Here is a 21,257-nt window from a genome sequence, read left to right as displayed (position 1 = left end):
AAATTAGCATTAAATTTTAGAGTTTGTTTTAGGAGTTAAATTTAGAATTAGGATTTAGGGCCTTACATTTTAGATTTAGTGTCATTGTTACGGTTTATTGTTTGGGTCAGGGCTGAAGTCAGCTTTTGGGTTGTGATTTAGAGGGTTTTTTTAATAGATCATAGAAATTAATAAGATATGTAGTGGACATGGTATCTGTATGTATGGACTATTTGCCCTTGTTCTACATGCTGTTTTTAGAGGGCAGTGGGATTTGGAAACTGGGTGAGTTGATGCATATAGCAACAGGTGTTTTGCCTATCACAAGCAAGATTTTGTCAGCAGAATTGGCCCAGGCACCACATAGACTGCAGCTAGAATACAAGATGGTTTAGTACAAGTGTGAGCTATCTAGACCCCTTGATAGGGATTTGAGAAGCCAGTCAGGCATGCAAGTGATACAAATCCAGGAGGAATTACTGCTGCTTTGGAAGACAGGCTCATGGAGCAGGCATGCTTTCCTGACTAAATGAAAGAACCATTGGTGTCACTTGAGAGATTCATGGAAAGCAGTTCATGCAGCCAGAAATAGTCAGATGCACAAGTAGAAGAGTGGCAGAGATGTCAAGGAGTGTATCAGAAGCTACAAGATATGATGACTAACAGTAAAAGTCTGCTGCTCCTTGTGGGAGCAGCAGATGCCAGTCACGCCAACCATCACTGGTAAGTGAATCCCAAATCATATTAGCCAGGCTTTACTCTGATGTCCTTAGCATGTGTTAAACTAGTAGAGAAAAGAACTAACAAAAAAAAAAGGCAAAAATGCATACAGATGTTTTTTGAGAAGCACAACAGGGACAATGACCAGTTTGATAAAAAAGGAAGAGAGTCAGTAGTGTTTAATCCAGGAAAATAGGCCAAATGGGGTTGTCATTGCCTTTTAAAGGTGGATAAAGGTATAGTTTGCAGTTTGGACAGTGAATCAGTAGCCATGAGGCATGGAACAAGCCCTGATCTGGTGCATTTTTCCTAGAACTAGTTAAGAATAGATTATGTATTTTTAATATAGCTATGATTTAGTATGAAAATTAAAAAGGAATTAAAGAAATCAAATAAACCCAATTGTTAAGTGACTTAATAATCACCTTTAACATTCCAGATGAGTTCACAGCTTACTAACCAGAGCTGATGCTACAAATTCTCATTTGGTGCAAGAGAAGCAAAGTTGATGGACTGTGTGATGCCAGGACTCAAGGCTGATGATGTGTCTGTGTTTAATCACTGGATTTCAAGTTGGAAGAAGGGAGCTGACAGAGCAGAAGACTTGGTGCTCTAATTCATCTCAGCATTTAAACTGAGTGGCAGGATCTCTGATGAAGCAGCAGAGGGAACAGGGACACAGCTCTAGCAGCTGGAGTGCAGAGAGGAGTGGCCTGGCCAGAAGAACAGGGTGTGCACCAAGAGATGGTAAGCATTGCCATTCATATAATATAGCTTAGTGCCCAGAGATGCAATGGCAAAGCCCAAGCCCCTGTCAGTCCTTTAGGTGTCTGCACTCAACATTTCTGTGAAAGTTTCTTAGAACTGAGAGCTCTAAAACTGTTTTTGCCACAGTTTTCCCAAGAAAATACTTCTGTTCTGCTCTGAGCCTGCAAAAAGCAGCAAAATCCAGATTCCCAGAGTACAAACAAAGGGAACGGAGCCCTTCTGACAAAGAAACAGGACTGGTGTACACTGGCATTGAGGCAATGAGAAGGGAAACATTTGTGGTGATCTTTGGAGGTCTTTGAAGAAAACGCTGTTCTCCTGTCAACAACTGGAGATAGATTGTTCACAGAGACTCTCTTGTGAACAGAGTGTGTTGTAAAGTTATTAAAGGGGTAGCATAAATTTATTACAGAACCAGAAATTGGAGTGACTAGGGCCAAATAGCAGAACAAGAACAAAATGCCCACTTGGCACATCAGGACAAGCAAGAGGGTCCACTGAAAGGAGGGATATCTCAAGTTGAGGCACTCCCAGTGACAGCTTCCAGCACCCACTTGCCTTTTTCTCACTCCCCATTGAATGCCTCAGCCTAGAACTCAGCAAAGTTTGGGGCATGGGAGCCTCACCCTCATCTCTCTCTCATGGCAGCAAGTCTCCAGACATGGGGAATGCAGCCAGTCACTGACCAGGCTCTTCAGAGGCATGTAGAAAAGGCAGCTCCTCACTCAGTGCTTTAAATCTCAGCACTCCTTCCTCCAAGTCGATGCAACACTAAAGAAGGAGAGAGGCAGTTATTTTCTGGACATTTCAGATAGCAAATCTCATGATATCTATGACTGGGGAGAACCCGTAACACCTCTCTGGGTTTGTAAAGACCTTACAGTTTTCCTTCCCTGCCCCACGTGCTACCTCCTTGCTCCAGCTCCCTGTAGTGGGGTTCATCTCCAATCCCTTCACAGGGCCATTTCCCTCCCTTCTTCCTATAACCCTCTCTGAGTTGATGTCCTCACATCCCTCAGCCATTCAACCCATTGTTTTTCCTGTTTTATGAGCCTGGCACGTGGCCACAAGTGTGTGACAGGCAGGAGCCAGCTTGCTGCAGCCATATCCTGAGCCACACCGGAGCCAGGCTCAGCAGAGCACTGACCCTGAGCCAAGATGACAAAAGGACTCTTCCCACTCATGGCCAGCAAGTGTTGGACACTGAATGTGATCACACAGCTGCACTTGGCTCAAAGCAAGGGCACAGCTTGTTCTCATCTGCCTTCCAAGGGCAACACGGGTCTGATTCGTGCCTTTTCTTGTCTCCTCTTCAGTTTCCTCTTGCTGCTTGCACATTGTATGGTCAGGAATGCAGAGAATGGGAGATGTGGTAGTATCCTACTGAGTGTTTTCTTTATTAAAACCTTTAAGAAGGGCTGGGAATGAGTCAGTGACTCAGAGCATACTGCACCCAGTCAGGCAGCTGTGTGACAAGCATTGCCCTGAGAGACCTGGACATTAAGTAATTTTGATGCTTACAACAACCAGATCTTGGGGAGCTTCCTGAGAGGAGCCCTGCAATAAGCAAGGAGCTGTTCCTTACCTTAAGAGACAACAGAGTCTGGAGGCCAATGCAAAACTCCAGCATTTCATCATCTGAGAAGAGAGAAGAGACTGATCAGTCTTTAGGTTATGTAATACTGCCTCATTAAAGAAAGCGTGTCTCTCCTGTAAAAGGATATGAAATACAAGAACATCTGATTCATGAATTTTTATGAATCAATGTAAAGCAGATAAAAAATGACAAGGAAAAGGATGAGTTAAACACACCAACATTAACAAGCAGGTGGTAGCAGTGACAATAATAAATCTCTCTTCTATCACTCACTGATGAGCCTTTAAAGGAGCTATTTAAGCTAAAGGAGCTATTTAAGTCCTGTAGAAGGTCAAAATGAACTTTGCAGCTGATAAGAGAAGGAAATCATGATTATCATGACTACTGTGAGATAAATTTGAAGGTGTTTGTGTGATTGTTTGAAACTTAATATGAGATATCAGAAGGGGCTTGTGAGATCCCATGAAACTTACTGTGAGCTGTGTAAGGGAAGGACAAAAGGCAGAAGGCAAGCAGCAGGGTCAATCAGGGGAGAACAAGCATGGGGAAATGGAAAGGAGAGAGGATAAGGGTCACATGCAAGCAGGCTCTTGGTTCAGTTTTCTGACCAAAGCCTGCACTTAATGGCTGCGATCTATCCTATCTTGTTAAATAAATTTTATTAAGGGTTTTTTTTTTTTCAAGTTACATTTTACAAATGTGACTTGTCTGTCCTACTCGTAACTGCTGCAAGTCTTCAGTGTCAGCAAACATAGAAGATGCCAGGGGTTAAAGTGGTAGCTAAGGGGAATTCCCAGGTCCTGGAGTCTGCAGTAATCAGCAGCCACTTGTAATTTCATTAGCACTTCACACATCTCCTGGAGGACTGCTTGCCCTGTAACCAGTGGCTGTAATTTATAATTTATTTCTAACCACATAAGTGAGAGCACTGTGTGCACAGGGAAATGTAAGACACAGGTGTGGCAATTCTGCTCCTTCCAGACAGCCATTTCCATGTTCCAACAAAATGGGTAGTAGGTAGCAGCTCTGGGGTAAATTCACCTGTTATGGTGCTAATACAGATTCCCCATGAAGGGCAAGAACAAGCAGAGTGGAAACCAGGAAAGAAGAGCAAGCTGGAGGGTGTAAGAGGAGGAAGCTTTTTATGGATAACTTAGGAATGTGGGAAGAATGTACATGAAAAGAGGGAGCAAGAGAAGCCTTGGAAGATGAACAGGATTCACTGAAGATGGGGAAACAGATTAAAGCAAGAAGGTAAAGGTGGAAGACTAATAGGGAAAAAGATCAGGGGGGAAAGAAGACAATCCCGTTATTTTCAGCATATGCACAGCTTGATGAAAAAGCAAACATGCACCCTTTCTGCTGTTTCTGGGCCTGCCTCAGTGCCCCTGGCCTGACCTTGTCTCCTATGGCTCCTTCCTTCACAGGGTCCTGATTCAGGACACTGAAGGAGACAGCACTCTGGGACTTCCAGGGTCTTTCAGGGTGCTCCTGCAGCAGAGGCACAGGAGCACACAGAGAAGCACTCTAGGAAATAAGCTGTACCCTCTGTTACTTTCTCTGATGACTTCCAGGCAGCCAGAGATACAAGTTCCCATTCCATAGCAGAACATAAGGCACCAGAGCATTAATCAAAGCATCTGCAGAATTTTATGAAAGGTCCATTTTAGAATTGAAATGAGAATTTTTCACATCCTTAGTTAAGGCTGAAAAAGAACCTAATTTCTCCTCACTTTCAATGTCTTCTCTGTACTCTTCCTATGCCCTTTGCCTTTGGTTACATTGAGGGTATTCACTTGTATGGTGATGTTGGCCTGCAGTGGAGGTGGCCACATCACCAACCTTCCACCATGTCATGCTTTTTCCAAAGGTCTTTTAAATGCCCTTGGCAGGGTAAGAGGGACACAGGAGAAACAAGGGAGAGGAGGGACTGGCACTCTCACCTACAACCAGTGCTGAACACAGCACTGTCTCCTGGCCAAATTGCAACTCCAGATGTTTTACTCGGCCAACAACGCTGGGGATGGGAGGAGAGAGGTCTCCACAGTCCATGGCAGACACTTCTTCCAGCCTGTGGGACACAAGAGGTGTTATTGCCTCAGGCAGAGGAAGAGGGGGAAAACCAGGAGTTCTCACTGATGGCAGTTCTGGGTCTCACTGGGAACAGGCCCACAGGAGGGGGAATCTCTTTCATACCATATGCCTGGAGGCAGATTCAACCAGCAAAACCTCAGCACCAGCCACCAGCTGGGCAACTTTGCCTTGCAGCACATGCAGGCAGAATTGCACAGCTCTGCCTCAGAGCCTGGGGTCTGCACACACCTTTGCCAGTGCTCTAATGCCTTTCCCTGTAGCCCACCCTCTGCATCTTCTCCTCAACAGCCATGCCAGCCATTATCCCTGGGGATGGGAATCCAGAGTGCCTGGGTTCTTGCCATGGTTTTTCCTTTAGCCATCCCTCCTTTTATAGTGTGCAAAGACTTACCCCAGCTGGTTTAAACACCTCTTGGAGATGAGGTTTGGTAGACACCCAGTGTTAACAGTTGCTTTAAATACCTGACCTTGGCACTAGAAAAAACAAAAACAGATAATTACTGTAGGCTCAAAATTGGCATATTCACTCCTCCAACAGTGTGACTTGGATTTTCTGAGCAACATAGCCAAGTTATGGTGTTTTAGGCAGTAGTCAGAAGGCAAGAATTTCATCCAAGACAATGGTGCTTTCCCCAGTGCTCTGCAAATCACTCTCAAACACTTCTTTGAATTTCATTTGTATTTGATTGCCCAGACACTTATCTTAGTGTGACTTTAACTTAACAGTGTTCCAGTCAAGAGATGCACAGTTAGAGAGTTTGTTCATAAAACTAACATGGACTTTGTTAGCAGAGCAGTAAGTAATATGCAAAAGTTTCTGAAGGAATACAAGCATGTGCTAGTTTTTCTGGGTTTCATCTCTCCATTTTTTCTGGTATTGCAGGCAACAATGTCTCAGAGCTAAATGTTTATTCTCAGTAGAAAAGCTGCCAGAGGGAGAAGTCTGAAGGAGAAGCAGGAGCACCCAGGACAAACACATCTGAAATGAGCTTGAATTTAAGGCAGTTCCCAAGATAACTGGCAAATCCATGTGACTCCTGAATCCAAGACACAACTTATTCAAGAGATTACTATTTTGTGTAGAGCTTACATCATATTCCTGTATAGCTCTTTAAGTTTATAAGACATGATATTACAATAGTCACAGCTGGTGTCATTTGACAAAGGGGCCTGCGCCCTGCCCTGCACCCAAATAACCTGTGCATGATTTTACTGGAATAGTTCCCAGTGCTTTGATCATTTGATTTCTTTACCCCTTTGGACATGAAAGGGAAAAGAAGATAAGGTTGCCATCTGTTTTCTGTCCCCTCTGCAGAGAGGTCCTTAATGGCAGGCCTGAGGTGATGAAGTAACAGCAGGTCACATTTATTTTAGGGGTCTGAAAACACAGGGTCATCAAGAATATCAATAAGAATTAGGTTTAGGGGAAAAAAAAAAGAAGGCACAGGACTTAGTAAAGGAACTGGAAAAGATGGAGTAACTGTCATCTACGAAATGCATCTTTACCTATGGTGCCTGGTCATACCTATGGCCTACTTCTTCAAGGCTCTGTCTTACACCACTGTCAAAAAAAAAAAAACAACAAAAAACCCACCAAAAAAACCCCCACCCACAAAATCATACTTTTCAGGGGCTCATTGTACTCCTACTATCATTTGTGTTTTTCCTGTGATTCCTTCTCTTCCATCCACTATGGCGCTCTGTGACATGAACCACTCAGAAGATGCAGCAACAGACCTGCCACTTCTTCTCTACTCTTTTGCTCAGTCCCAACAAGTTTAAATGCTTGAACACCTTAAGCAGACCAGCATGCCTATGAGGGACTCTGTGCAGCACCAGCAGGGTTAAGGAAAATGTCTCAATTTGCTGATTTCTTATCTAAGCCTGTGTATGATTATTAATCATCACGGAGAGCTGCATCCAGTATTTCCAAGATTTCATTTTCCAAAATGTGCTATCTGTGAGTAGTTATAAAGAGAAAGAAGAAAACAACTCCTGTGAGAAATACTGGAATGTTGCAAACAGACAATACCAACAGGGTCCCTTTCAGCCCAAACCATTGTGTGATTCTATGGCAAATCTCCCTTCTGATTTTAGAGCTCTGCAATATCGTTGCTGCCTGGTCCTCCCTAACACATCAGCCCTGCCTGTAAAGGCTGTGGCCAGACTAAGCAGAGAGGCAAGATAATGCACAGAGTGCAGGTGCATGCCAAACATCTGCCTCAACATCCTCTCTACTCAGAAACAAGACCTGGAGCATGGATAGCAATTGCTGAGAAATCACTTGGGAGCAGCAGACTTGAGATGCATGAGCTGCTGCTGTTATAATAAGCCTAAGCTGTATCACTAGGCAGATTACTGAGTTTTGTTTCAGAGCAGGCTGGGAAATCTGCAAGTTAGAGACTCAACAGGATATAATAGGACAGTGATTATTCTGTAGAAAACAACGTTTAATCTCATTGAGTGTAAACAGCTCTTCACCACTAACCATTTTCCTAGAGAACGCACCAGGAGTCCTTGGTCCAGTGTACCAAAACTACAATGCAGGCAGCTCATAAGCACTGCAAGGCTTCTTATCAGGACTTTTTATCACTTTACCCACTCTCATGTCTACTCCAGAATTTTCAGCCTGTTATTACCAGTCATGTTTATTTGTTATCTAAATGTCAATTATGGGAATTTCCAAGAAAGAGGGGAAGGGGAATCAGTAAGGATTCCCCTTAATGAGCTGTGTTTTCTGAAATGATGTGAGTTCTAAAGTCAAGAAGCTGCTTTAGCAAAAAAAAGGCTGATCAATCCCAGGTTGCTTTGGCATAGAGGAAAACTGGCCTTCTACAGCAGTGATGTTTTTCAACATCTATTTCCAAGTCAACAAGAGACAAGCCCCACCACAAAAAATAACAGCTTGATTTTATGTTGCAGAGGCCAGTCATGACTAGTTTTCCAAAGTACTTTTCAAAAACTGTCACAAAAAGGGGCAATTCTCCTAAAGTACCACCTGGGCAACCCACCTAAGCAAATAAGAGGGTGAGTGACTGTAGTACAACTATTATAGACTAGGTCTGTCTGTGACCTCTGGGACTTAAAAGGCCTTAGCCATAGGGCAACTAAAGCCTGTTAGGAGTGAAACCACTTACTGCCTGAAGCTCCATGTACCACTGAAGTCTACGTATATTTGGGTTTATTCCCTAGTCAAATTCACAAGTCAGGTGATGCATTTGTTACCCCTTTGAGATTTTCAGCATACTTGCCTGTGTGTAAATGGTAGATAACCTTTTCTCAGGAGTCAGGAGAAAAAAAGACTTCTCTGGGGCTGTGCTCCATTTCTAATAAAAACTGCACTATAATCAAGCAGATCTCCAAAAGGTACCAGCTCACCTCTCTGGTTCAAATGAACTGGCAGCCTGAATCCTATTTCCTGCCAGCTCAGTTACTGACAGCAGAGGCTTTTTGAAGTTCACAAATGAACTTCAAAAGCAGCAAGACAAAAGGAAGGGGAGGAGAGCTTCCCTTCCTTCAGTGTAAGATCAAGTGTGACAAACAGTGACTGGCTCCTAAGAAGGGCAGAAAACGAGAGAAATGCCTGTGCAGAATTCAGGGAGCGTTACCTGCAGTGTTAGGTCTATTTCCTTGCTTGTGATACTCATTAACCTTCCTCTGTGAGAGAAAATATAATGTGGGTGACAGCTGGGGTTCTGTGCATTAGAAACACAAAAGGGAATGCCTGGTGGACTGTAGCTCTGACTTAGCTACTGCCTCTGGGATACAACACCTGTACATGCCTGCCCTTGTTCAGTGTACATGCCTGGCAAAAACCCCACCCTTTATTACTAAACTTCCTCCTGCAGAACAATAAGGAGAGGCTATTAAAGAAAAAGAAACACCTTTATTTGCTCAAAACCAGGCTCCAAGTAATTGGAGAAATTACCCTGAGAGCCATTCATCCTACTAGTCTGTCCCCAGGTGTGGTTATGTTAACCCAGCTATATTAAAGTCTAAAATGCAGGGTAAGCAATGCCTAATTGCAGCAGTGAAGGCTGCAAAACAAACCAGACAATGTCTTTGCTTGGTACTGAGATGTCTGATCTAAGCCTTTCAGAAACTTTCTACCAGGCTGTGTTTCTATTATAATTTATTGTGCTAAATGAATTTTCAAAGGTATATATGCTTTTCTTGGAAGTGTAGCCTTTACACTCGCATATGGGAGACGTTCTTTCGGACAGGTAACTGAACTAAAACCAGCTTTAAAATGGGTTTTGTGCAACAGGTCTGTATCTTGGTGAGTCTCATATCTGCATGTTACTGTGCAGCTCTAATCATCCAGCCCTCTTCCATGGGCCACAGCTTTTGGATGTGCTTTCTCTAACTGCAGGGGCCAGGGAGTAGTGTACTCTGTGGTATAGGAGGATATAAGAAGAAAAGGAACCTAAAAATACTGCTCCCATCAAGAGATGCAACTGTGCTGATTTGGAGCACAGTCAGCCACTTTCTGAGGAGCTCCTTTGACATCTGAGAGAATCAGACTAGACTGGAATTAGTTAAATGTAAATCAGCTAGAGGCACCTGTCTTCAAGTGATAAGGAGACATTCCTTGCTTCTACATGCAGTTATAAAATACCTCATATCATGGGAAAGCTGGCCTTCAAATGAAGGAGATGTGATTATGGTAATTTATGTTCAAATATGGGCAACTAGAAGAAGGCATGTAGCAGAAAGGCTTTCCTCTGGCTTTTGGAAAACCTGCATCCAGATTCTAGGAGAGGCCATGCATGAATTCTCTTCTTTTTGGCTGCAGCTGGCTTTGCAATTTATAACTCAGCATGGCCCTTGGGAGGGGGGCAGCTGGAACTCAGTGATGCTGATTTCACAGTGATGGCAAATGCTCAGTGTTGTTGCCTTACCTGGCACTGTATTAGCAGGGGTGAATCCTCTTTTCTCCTGTCCTCTCCCTTTTCCATCTTTTCATCCTGGTCCTTGGCCAGCGGAGATTGAACCCGTGCAGACAGACCCCTGGCCTCGCCCCGCAGCTTGTTCAGGTTGCCTTCCAAGAGGCGCCGCTGGACCACGCTGTGAGGCTGCTGTCTCCATCACAAAGAAAGAGAAATCCCAGCTAAGTATGGAGCTAAAGACAAGATATTTGCTAGCCCAGGCATGCAGGTTGGAAATGCTTAACCCAAATGGTCATCCTGGTGAAAAACATGCTTATCCAAAAAAACTTTCTTTAAATCCCAAGGTTTTTTTTGGTAGCTGCTAATTTGGTGTTAAAGTGCTGGAATGTCTGCAACAGGCAGGTCTCTGGGATGCAATTATTGGAGGAGAAGAATATGCCTGATGAATGCTCTCCCCACACATATCTGTTCCTTCAGCTAAACATGCACTGGAGAGTCTAATTTCTAATTAGCAATTTTGAATTAGCGCACTGCACAATTCTAATTTCAAATTAGTGCACTGCCTGCTGGGTGTGTGCTGACATCCCACCAGGCACATTCACACCTTCCAGTGTGGGAGGGCACGAGGAGCACAGCATGTGTGTGGTGCACATGTGGGCAAGAAAGCAGGACTGCAGATATTTTAGGTGTACCAGCAATTATTTGTAGTGAAGCAGGAAGCTCCCCTAGGAGGAAACTAGAACGAGCTTCTAATGTTCCTTGGAGTCTGTCTCTGCTCCCCACCATCAGATGCTCTAGATTTTGCCCAGTATTGATCCATCCAATCCCTGCACAGCTACTGAATCAACAGTGGGCAACACCAATTGAACAGGTGCCTGTTGGAGGTAGCTTTGTCCTTTATCCATGTACTCAGCCCCATGGCCCTTCTGCAGGAGTGCAGCTGCTCTGAGCTGGCCATGGCATTCCCAGTAACAGCAGCCTGTTAGAAGAAAGGCCAACAGTCTAAAGGGGTTAATGTGCTACAGCTTAAATTGTTGCTTTTATCTCTCTAAAGAAAAAGAAAAAATTAAATCATATCCCAGGTGGTACAGCAGTTTGATGCAGGATCTTGTCAATGAGTAGGCCAAATACCTGAACTAGACCAGATCTGCCAATGAGCTGGGCTGCATTAACCCCACAGCTTCCTTGTGTTTCAGACTAGCCTCATGCAGGGCCAGAGAGGTGTGCAAGCTGCAATTTGAAGCACCCTGATTTGTCAGATTTGCCCAGTGGTTGGTGCAGGATGGCTGCCACTGGCTCTTTGGTCACACTCAGCATTCCTCTTTGCAAGATGCCAAGTCCCTCTTACCTCTGCCTCCCTGCCACTCAAGGGGTGACAGTCAGATCATTCACTTGCTGCATCAGAAACACTGCAGCTGTTGAAAAAATGGGGCAAAAATATCCCTCTGTTCCTGGTCTTTTCCCAGCCTACTGTGCCGGCCCACAGCACAGCTGGCCCTTGTGCTTAGCTCCCTAAATACTCTGAGCAAAGTGCCAGTTTGGCTGCCAGCTAACATCTGGGCCATGGGAAAAGGGCAGGGAACAAACAGCAGGTCCCCAAATTCCCATCCTCCCTCCTGCCTCTCACAATCTGCCATGCAAAGACCTTTCCCCCTTCCTGCAACCTTTCCCACAGAACGAGCAAGCTCTTTGCAGCTGCCACCTCTGTCCCCTTCTTGTCACTCAGGCTGGGAAGAGGCCAAGTGCTGGTGGGGATTAGCTGAGCTTTGGGATTTTGGAGGCAGCTGGTTCAAGAGCAGACTCCCAGGGCCCTGCTTATCTTCTCTCTCATCAGTGACATGGATGGAGAAGTGGAGAGAGCATTGTAGCTCCTGGACTGGTCAGAAACAATTAGATTTAGAGGATGGTAAGGGAGGATGTTGTGAGTGTTGTGGCCAGGAGCTGGAAAGGATGCCCTCTCAGGCACTTAGAGGGACCAGAGAAGATTCCCAGTGCAACTTAGGGAAGGTTGAGGTTCTCCAATGTGAAACCTCCAGGCCTTGCTATGATTAGTGACATTGTATGAGCTGGGGATCTTGATTTTTGGGAGGCCAGATCTTCAGGCCTTCTTGGTACTTCCAGAATATTTTAGCTCATGTAGCTACTTTTTTTTTTTTTCCATTAAAAAAAACCCCAAAACTGATCATGCTTTTTGTTGCAAAGGTGGAAACATGAGATCTCCACGGCAATATGTAAATACTCATTATTGGAGACATGATGGGCCCATCAAAATACAGGCACTTCTGGAGGCATTGCATAAGCTGAGTGCACACCCAGAATACACAAGAAAAGAGTGGCAAAAAGTAACAGCTTGTGACTGCAAAAGAAAGTAGGTATTTTATTTTAAATTACATGAGGCCTTGCTCTAGTTTTAGGACATGGAGCTGCCACAGCTGGAGTCTCTGGCACTGTCAATGGAGACCTGTTTTGGGGAATTAATTAAACTTTCCTCCCAGTGTCAGTGCTGTAGGAGTCAGGGGTGTTTTTCTCTCTCTATCCAAGTCAAACTCTCCAGCACATCCTACCACTGCTTCATTTTCAGCACATTCCTTTTTTGTATTCCTGTCATCCAGGAGGGAGCCAGATCAATTTAGGAAAAAGAGATGGGGTTTTCATAGTGCTGGAGAAATGTCTAGAAAAATAAGCCAAAAGCATATTTGGGACTCTGATTTGCAGTGCCCAAAACATCACAGCAATATCACAGTGCCCCACTGAGTTGCAGGAACCTCTGAATCCCACTTGGAAATTTAAGACCTGGTTCTTCTTTTGCTCCAAGTTAAAGCAGAAATGGAGGTACCACATTGACCCCAGGTAATGGCACTGTGTGTGTGAACTTGGCACAATAGCCACACTTTGTTTTGTGCCCTCTAGCATCAGACCAAAATGTCCATGTGGGAAAAACTCATGTCATGCTTTATTCACTGCTCCTTAGGTCCATGGTAAAAATGTTTCAGCTGTTCTGTTATGGACCAAACATGAAGCTGCAGTGGGTTGCAGTGACTGAACATTGTCAGCATACAGCGAGTTCTCCTGCCTGGAATGGTTATTTCCAGCAGGAGGGCTGCTTGTGGCAAGTGATTTAGACAAGAACTGTCTCGCTCAAGGAACCCCTTAGGGCTTCAGGGTGCCAGTTGTCACTTTGAGGCATGGTGTGACAGGAGTCAATCCCAAAGCAAAGCTGGCAGATGTGTTTCTGCCTGCCTTTGTGGCTGGGGTCAGCAAACACGCACCACAAGTCTCACAAGTGGCTCATCCCCACACCCTGCCCAGGGACAGGCCAGGGTCAGGCCCGGCTGTGCTCCGGAGGGGATGTTGGAGCTGCAGCGCTGCAGGGCCAGCACTGGCTCTCCAGGCTCCAGCGTGGCCAGAGCTCCTTCCCCACGGGGAGGAGAGTCCCTGCTCCTCGCTAGGACAGCACTGATGTGACACAGCTCTCACCCTCCAGCTGTGATTGCGCTCAGGGCTGGAGGGACATTCCACACCATCCCTGCTGACAGCCATGAGCGCGGCTGCAGAACGGGAGCAGCAGCTCAGGGGGACTTGGAGGAGCCAGCCAGTCCCTGCTATGCCAGGGACTCCCAGCAGCTGCAGGGAGGGTGGTGGGAGCGGCAGGACGTGCCAGCACGGGAACGTGGCACTGACCCCTCGTCTGCAAGCCACTGCACCCCGATGTTTCTGCAGGGAGGATCAGCTCCCGTTAGTGCCAGGTCCCACATGTGTGTGGCCCTGTGCCATTGCGTGCCTCGGGAGCTGGGAAATTACTGGCAGCACACACACAAGAGCATCTGTGGTGCTGCTGCCATTGTCTGAGGATACAGAGGGGAGCACAGACTGCAGGCAGGGACAAGATCTTTTATGACACCCACTGCCACAGATGGAACAAGTGATTGTGCCCCCATCACAACCAGACGTGAGCCCTCTTTTGGGAAAATGGTTTAGACCTCCACATCCTTGAGCAGTTTAACTCTACAGTGGAGAGAAGCTGGACAGCAAAACTGCCTGAGCAAGGAGAGTGTGTGTGCAGTTGAGCCAGTAATAGCTCCTGTGGGAATCTGCTTCCAGCCTCGGGGAAACCCGTCCAGAGCACAGACTGCCAAGGCTGCTGGAACAGACCTCCCTCCCTGATGCTCCCTGATCCACGTCACCACAAGGAGATGCCCACAGGCCTCGCTCCGGTGCCTCCTCCCCAAAGGAGTCATCCAGAGTGCCAGGTGCTGCATCTGCCTGCCTGCCTGGTTTGCAGTCCTGCCCTTTGCTTGCCCCTCCATGAATCCAGAGAGTGGAAGAAAAGAGGAAAATGCGAAAAGGTGACAAGGTCAAACATAAGTCTCTCAAAATTTCATTAATTGTACTTCCCTCACTTCTGAGTCCAGGAAGCATTCTGCTTTTGAGCTGGATCATGCAGGGATACACGGGGGCTTTCAGAGATGTCCCACATAGAAATATACGTGTCACATGAACATACATAGGTATTGGCTGAATGGAAATTTGGATTCTGGAGAGTCCTTCCAGTCCATGTCTGCCTGAGGAGTTTGGTTCCTATGCGGAGGCACAGGAAGATGGATGCAAACAAATGAGTGATTGATTCTTTCCCCTCACCCTGACCTGCTTCTAGATGATCCTAAAGGGAAGTTTCATTTTTGCTGAACCTATGATCCTTTCACAAAACCTGACAGCAGCTCCCAGCTGGAATGAAGGCTATCAGGAGAACCCCCTCCCAAACGGGATTCCACTGGACTCACCAGATCCTTGGAGGTGCCAAGCCTTGTCAAGCCATCCAGGGGCAGCAGATCAGCAGAGTCCTTGTGCACGAACTGGGTGGCCTGTTTGAGGCGCCTCTTCTGTTGCAGAATAGCTTTGTTCCTCAGCTCCATCTCACACTCCTGTCGCTCCAGGTCGGGAGCACCCTCGCTCTGCTTCTCCTCCTGGTCTCCTTGCCCCAGTGCCGGGGGGCAACTCTTCCTTGTGCTCATGGTGAAGATTCAGACAGAACAGGTCCTTCTTGGTGTGCTGGGGTGTTCCCTGAACTCGTCTCCTGGTGTTTGCCCTCTGGAGGCTGACTCAGTCTCTGATCTCCTTTCCCTTTCTCTTCCTCACGGCTCTCCTTCTCTTCCTTTCTCTGCCTTTCCTCCTGCTCTCTCAGTTATAACTCACCCATCTCTGAAGTGTCTCGGTGCCTGTTTCTCCCTCTGTCCTCTCCACTCCGTGTCCCTGTGCTCCCGCCTCTTCCCCTCCCTCACTCCTGCCCTGACTGCAGCTTTGCCTTCTCCAGTCCGTGGGTCCGTGTCGTAATAGAAAAAGCCCCGCGTCAGAAACCGCTTTCCATAAATCACGGCAGAGCCGGCAGGATGCTCCGGCTGGAAAAATCCAGCAGCAGAAGGATGGCCCCGCTGGATGCTGGGGGCTGGACTTACCTCGGCGGGCTGCGCGCACGCACCGCGCGTGTCCGTGTCCGTGTGTGTGTCCGTGTGTGTGTCCGTGTCCGTGTGTGTGTCCGTGTGTGTGTCCGTGTGTTCCTCTGTGTGTCCGTGTGTGTGTCCGTGTCCGTGTGTGTGTCCGTGTCCGTGTGTGTGTCCGTGTGTGTGTCCGTGTGTGTGTCCGTGTGTTCCTGTGTGTGTCCGTGTCCGTGTGTCCGTGTCCGTGTGTGTGTCCGTGTGTCCGTGTCCGTGTGTGCGTCCGTATCTGTGTCCGTGTCCGTGTGCGTGCCCGCCTGTCCCCGGCTCCCGGGGACACGCTACAGCAGCCGGCGGCAGCCTGCGCGCTCCGCTGCCTCTGCCCGGGGGATTTGATGCTTCCCCGTGTCTCTGTAAATCCTGGCAGCAGCTCGGGTCAGCCTGGAAGATGATGCAGTGCCTTGATAAATGGGAGAGTATCCTCCTCAAGGCTGCTGGCAGGCATGCCCAGTCTCATTTCTGCAGAGGGTGCCGTGCCTTTGCAATAGGCTGCGCTGAAGAGTTGTTCTGTGCAGCTTGAATGAAGTGCTGAAGGTCTGCTTTCTGCTTCCAGCCAAGGCAGGCTCTGTGTTGTGCCCGACTGTGCCCTCATTTCCACCCCACTCTACTAAAGGCAGTTCCCCCTGCTGTTGCAGGAGCCTAAAATCACTGGCTTGTTGATACCAGCAGACTTGGCTCCCTGTTTATACCAAAAGAGTGCTGACACTGCTGCAGTGTGGGATGCCTGGACCAGAACAAACATCCCTTCTCTCAGGGCAGACAGGACATGGTAGAGCTCCGTTTTTCAACTTTCTGTCTCCATATTGTCCTGCTTGAAACTATGAATTTTAACTTGAAGTGATGCTGTCTCATTTTGATCCCTTTTCTCTGGTTTATGCACTGCCCTGCTAAGCACCAGCTCTGATATCAGGTGCAGGGGAGGAACCAAAACTTTACTCAGCTGTGAAGCTAAGGACAGCATTACATTTCCAGGAAAGCCAGCAAGGGGTGAAACAGCTTTCATGTGCATCACAGAAAGGAATAGCAGCAACTGACTACAAAACTTACAGCAAAAGGACACTTTCTGTTGCTCCTTTTGTTTGTTTTCTATCTTAGTAGTATGTAACATTCCAGTATTACTGAGACCAATTATTTCTGTGTTCTAGACTGTGTATAAAAAAGTGAGTATTAAATATTAAGAAGCAAATCCAATACAAGGTATTATGGTTTCCACCAAATCACAGCACTAGATTTTTCAGGAGTAGGAGTGGAAATACATTCTAACTGCTTTATACTTCAATACCATGATGCAGGCAGAGTCTCAACAACAGCTCAGAGGTGTTTTGAACTGTCCTTATCTCTCTGTGAGTCAAATTAAGAGAATTTAAGTAATGAATATTTCCAGGGAACCTGTGTTCCCAGAGTCTTGTTTTCTTGCCTGTGGGTTGCTCTGATTGCTGATTTACACACACTATTACCTCCTGTGGCCCCAGTGAGTATCCTCTGAGTCTTGTCATCAGGCCCTTTAACCATCCATGTAAACCAGTGCAGAATCACGCATCTCTACTCTCACACAGGGCCAGGAGGTGCTTCCCCTCCTGCTGACTGTGAATACCTCAGCCACAACAAGGCAGATGATGGTAACAAGGGGCACTGCCAATTTTCTTAAGGCCTCAGAATGCGCCCTAAGACTGTAAAGTGCTACAGAACATCCTAGGAGCAGATCACCAACAGTCCCTGCCTTGAAGTCTATGGGCAGAGTTACACAATTTCTGATGAGATCACCTCCCACCCTGGATGTGTATGTGGGAATGAAGAGGAGGGAGCTCTCCTAGTTCCCAGTTCCAGCACCTCCTTGCAGCTAGCCACCCTTTATTAGTTTATTTTGCACAGCATTTTGGCAAAGCCTGATCAGAATTGGTTTGCCTTGCAGCTGGGCTGGAGCCATTGCTTGAACAGCTCTGCTTCTGGGTCTCACCGGTTAGTCCTGGTCCCTAACCTATCAAGTATTTCTCTCTTTGTGCCTCAAAGGGGAGGAATCTTCAAGTCTTGTTTGAAGCTTTCTCTCTTCCTTCATCACTTCTGCTTCTACATTTAGGTCACTTAACTCTTTATATGCTGTGATGTGTTAGTTCCTAGATCTGGCAAAAAATCCCAGCATTTTTATGGGGGTGAAATCCGCTAAGGTACTACATTCTCCCATCAAAGACATAACAGGTTCTAAGTCACTGCTTATTTTCTATTCAGCTATTACTTTTTCCATCCTGTTCTTCCTAAACAAAACTCATTTACTAAGTAGGTTAGGTGATTTCTAGCTTTGTGTTTTTTTTAATTTTTTTTTCAGAATGGACACTTCTATAGGTTTTCTAATGAGAAATCAGACCACAGTGCAGTAAATTTAAGGGGAATTTGCAGCAGTTATACCTTTCCCAAGTCATCTTTTGCAGGCCCTGAAAAATAATGTATGACTCACCAGTAACCTGTATTAGAAAAATAAAAATTATTTTGATGCAAATATTCATACACAATCCCATACACACCAATAAACTATTTTCTGATGCAGTCACATCAAATAATCATAACCCATTATAGCTCGATATTCTGCACCCCTCATACAGAAATCTTTACAGGGTGTGTAAGAGTGCTATTTAGACAATAGAAGAAACACTGCCTCCACAGAATATAAAAGCCCTTCTCCTTGCTCCAGCTGCCAGCTTGGTCTTCCAGCTCAAGCAGTTACAGGTCAGTGGGAGCTCTGGTGCAAAAGGTTCCAGGTTCTAAGCACTTTAGCTGTGTTCATGGGTATTGGTCCCTGGACCTGATCACCTCCATGCCTGAGAAGCCCTGAGGAAATAAGAAGTAGTGCCCATACTTCTAAGGAAAGGCCCTGAAGAGCAGCATTTCCCAGAAGCCAGTTTGCCCAGCCAAGAAGCAAGAGAGGATCAATATATTCCAGTCAGCTACTCATCTGTTGGAAGAAATTGATTAATAGCACCTGGAGTAGTACAGGGGAGTTGAAGGAAGCAACTGGCAGATTAAAGAATGTGAGACCAAGGTTTTACTTTCCTCTGTCAGGAGCAGTAGAGAGCATCCCAGCAGTTTGAGAAGCTGCTCTGTTGAGGCCTTTCACTGGTTTGGCTTTAAATTTCACTGACTGAGGTCCTTCTGCCCCAGATTTTCCTTATATCTCACTTTACCTAGCCTAATAATTCCTCTTATAAATATTCTCCTGCTGCTTTTGCAACTTCTAATGTTTCTTAGATATTTCTTTTCAGCTTTGAATTTATCTCTTTCAACAGTTTGGAAACGATTATTTTGTCCCCCTGAGATTTGACACAGTGCAGGTGGGAGGGTGGATTGTAGATGGAGAACTTCAAATTTCTGTTGTGACAATCTGGGTGCTTACAGAGCTCAGCAATAGCTCCCACACAATGTAACCAGCACAGAGGTTGTTTTTACACTACACCAGTTTCCAGTGCACCATCTCAGTAGTAGTGTAAGCTTCACGTGGGTGTAAAAGTGACCCTGGGTATAGCAACTATGTCAAAGCCAGGAGATTCCTTGTGGTGGATACTGCAGGGTAACAATGAGGCAACTTTCTGCTCATTCTCCTGCATTCTCACAGCCTGTGCAGTCTGTGCATGCACAGATGGTGCAGAGGAGGAATGAGAGGACAAACCTTACTCAGGCAAACCATGCATGCTTCTCTCTCCCTTCCATCTCTGAAAAAGATTCTTTGTAAAAGAAAAGTCTCCTCTGCTTTGAATTCCCTCCAGTTTGTCTATTTGTATAATAAAATACCTTTGTATTCTTGAAATAATAAGGAAAAGGTTGCAGTATTTATATCTGTGAGTATGTCTGGCAAGTTTCCTTGAGGTAAATGTCATCTCAGATGTACATAATGTTTAGCTCAGCTGCTGGACAGTAAAGTGTGTCCTGCCAGCAAGGTCAGTCAGAAAGTAAAATAGTTAGCTTAGTTAGGTAATTTAGGGTCAAGTCTCTGTAAGTGTCTGCCCTATGGGATAGATTTATGGTTGCACCATGGCAAACTTGGAATAATGTTGTCTAATATGAAATTCTTCTGCTGTATAAATATTTCTTGATCATTATAAATACAGTTATGAATATAATACCATTATAAATATAATGATTTGTGTCCTCTCTGTATTGATTTTCTTCTTTGGGTTAAACTGTGTTTAAAAAGGGCCTTTGCTGTTTGGTTGGAATTATCATTGCCACAGAACTGACAGCTGATTGTGCAGCAGGCAATACAAAATTTCCTCTTCCATTACACAGATCACACTGGAAGACTTTGCCTTTGCTTTCAGGAGGGGAAAGAATCTCCACTGGTGTGCATTTCCACTGATGCACATATCAATGGCAACTGTCTTACCCATGCTAGAGCTTCTCTGTGGTCAGCATGAGGTTTAAAGTAGAGAATAATTCCTGGTAGGAATTTGCTTACCCATAAAAGTGTGCAAGAGCTGAGATGAAGGATAGTTACTAATTTAAGGTCGATAGCACAGTGTTTGGAAATGTGTAGTCTCAAAGGTGTCTCTCCTCTATGTGTCTCTCTGTAGTTGTTTCATTTTGCTGTCCCTCCACTTCCCACCCGTATGGACAACAATATTTCCATTATCCACTTAGCTTGAGGCTAAGAATGCACTTAGCAGGCAATTTTTTCCAAGTCTCTACATAATGCCATAAAAATAATGATGAAAACTTTACACCATTAAGGCTCCTTCCAGAGGATGTCCCTAGAGCTGAATACTTGAGCAGTAAAAGCCAGCACAGTTAGAGTTGCCTGGTAAAGCTTAATTTGGTATGCATATGTGTGGGCTTATTACTAAAACCACCTACAGAGTCTTGGCAAGGTGCTTTGAGTGGCTGTTTATGGGCTGCTATAATAACTTTTTTTTTCCCATGTGAAACAGCAAGAAGAATGAAAAAAAGACAATGACCTGTTCACTTTTTACCTGTGCTCAGCTAACCGTAGAATCAGAGCAGATCTCATCTTGCTAAAAATGAAGCCCTGATATAATCCTTGGAAGGTAAGAATCTCTCTGATGGCTGTTTTTGCCCCCAGTGTCATTTCCTTTGGGGACAAGTTTTACTTTCACAGTCCCCCATCAAATACTGTGGAAACCTTCCCTGTCAGCAGTTGCCAGGTGTACTGTGATGTTTGCTGTTTTATTTGCTTGCAAACGGCTTCTTTTGCACCTTAAAGCAGTTGAGATCAATCAAGTTCTTCATCAGCAGCATAACTTGCTGAAATTAACTTCAGCAGTGGGGGAGTCAGCCACTCCAAAGGGTGTTGCAGCCCACCTCCTGTTCTCTTGTTCAGGCAGACTTGTATTTAGAAATGCAATAATTCAAGCATCAGTATTCACAGAGTATATCTTTAAAGTCATGCTCCCATTGTGGATGGCTTTTCAGGGACAATACCTCAGTCCTGCTCAGTGAATTGGCACCTTTTCCACAGTGTATTCTCTCCTTGCTGCTACATGCAAGACACTGGGCCCACCCCTCATAAAAGAGTCATACCCAAGACCAGAAATAAGTATTTCACATCTCTAATGCTTTTCTGTGGTAGCTGATCATTTTGCCCCAGTCTTAAACCTGAGGACTGTTGGATCTGTGGTGCTTATCCATCCTTTGACTCTTTATGCTCTCATGCAACCTCTAGTTGTGCCAGCGCAGGTTTGAAACGAATATTAGGAAAAATTTCTTCATTCAAAG

General features: G+C 45.6%; 1 protein-coding gene across 1 annotated transcript; it reads right to left on the bottom strand.

Annotated features, from left to right (window-relative positions):
* Positions 1-2,145: 2,145 nt before the first annotated feature.
* Positions 2,146-15,059, bottom strand: NRIP2 (nuclear receptor interacting protein 2). The gene is made up of 6 exons (XM_058800443.1): positions 14,829-15,059; positions 10,060-10,236; positions 5,550-5,632; positions 5,008-5,135; positions 3,053-3,105; positions 2,146-2,238 (listed from the first exon to the last, which is right to left on the bottom strand). The coding sequence occupies exons 1-6, from the start codon at positions 15,057-15,059 to the stop codon at positions 2,146-2,148; spliced, it is 765 nt and encodes a 254-aa protein (XP_058656426.1).
* Between the last annotated feature and the right edge of the window lie 6,198 nt (positions 15,060-21,257).

The sequence above is a fragment of the Ammospiza caudacuta genome, chromosome 2, assembly GCF_027887145.1.
Source record: "Ammospiza caudacuta isolate bAmmCau1 chromosome 2, bAmmCau1.pri, whole genome shotgun sequence".
In the NCBI taxonomy this organism is placed as follows: domain Eukaryota; kingdom Metazoa; phylum Chordata; class Aves; order Passeriformes; family Passerellidae; genus Ammospiza; species Ammospiza caudacuta.
The sequence above is the reverse complement of the archived record's forward strand: the minus strand, read 5'-3'. Positions and strand labels throughout refer to the sequence as shown.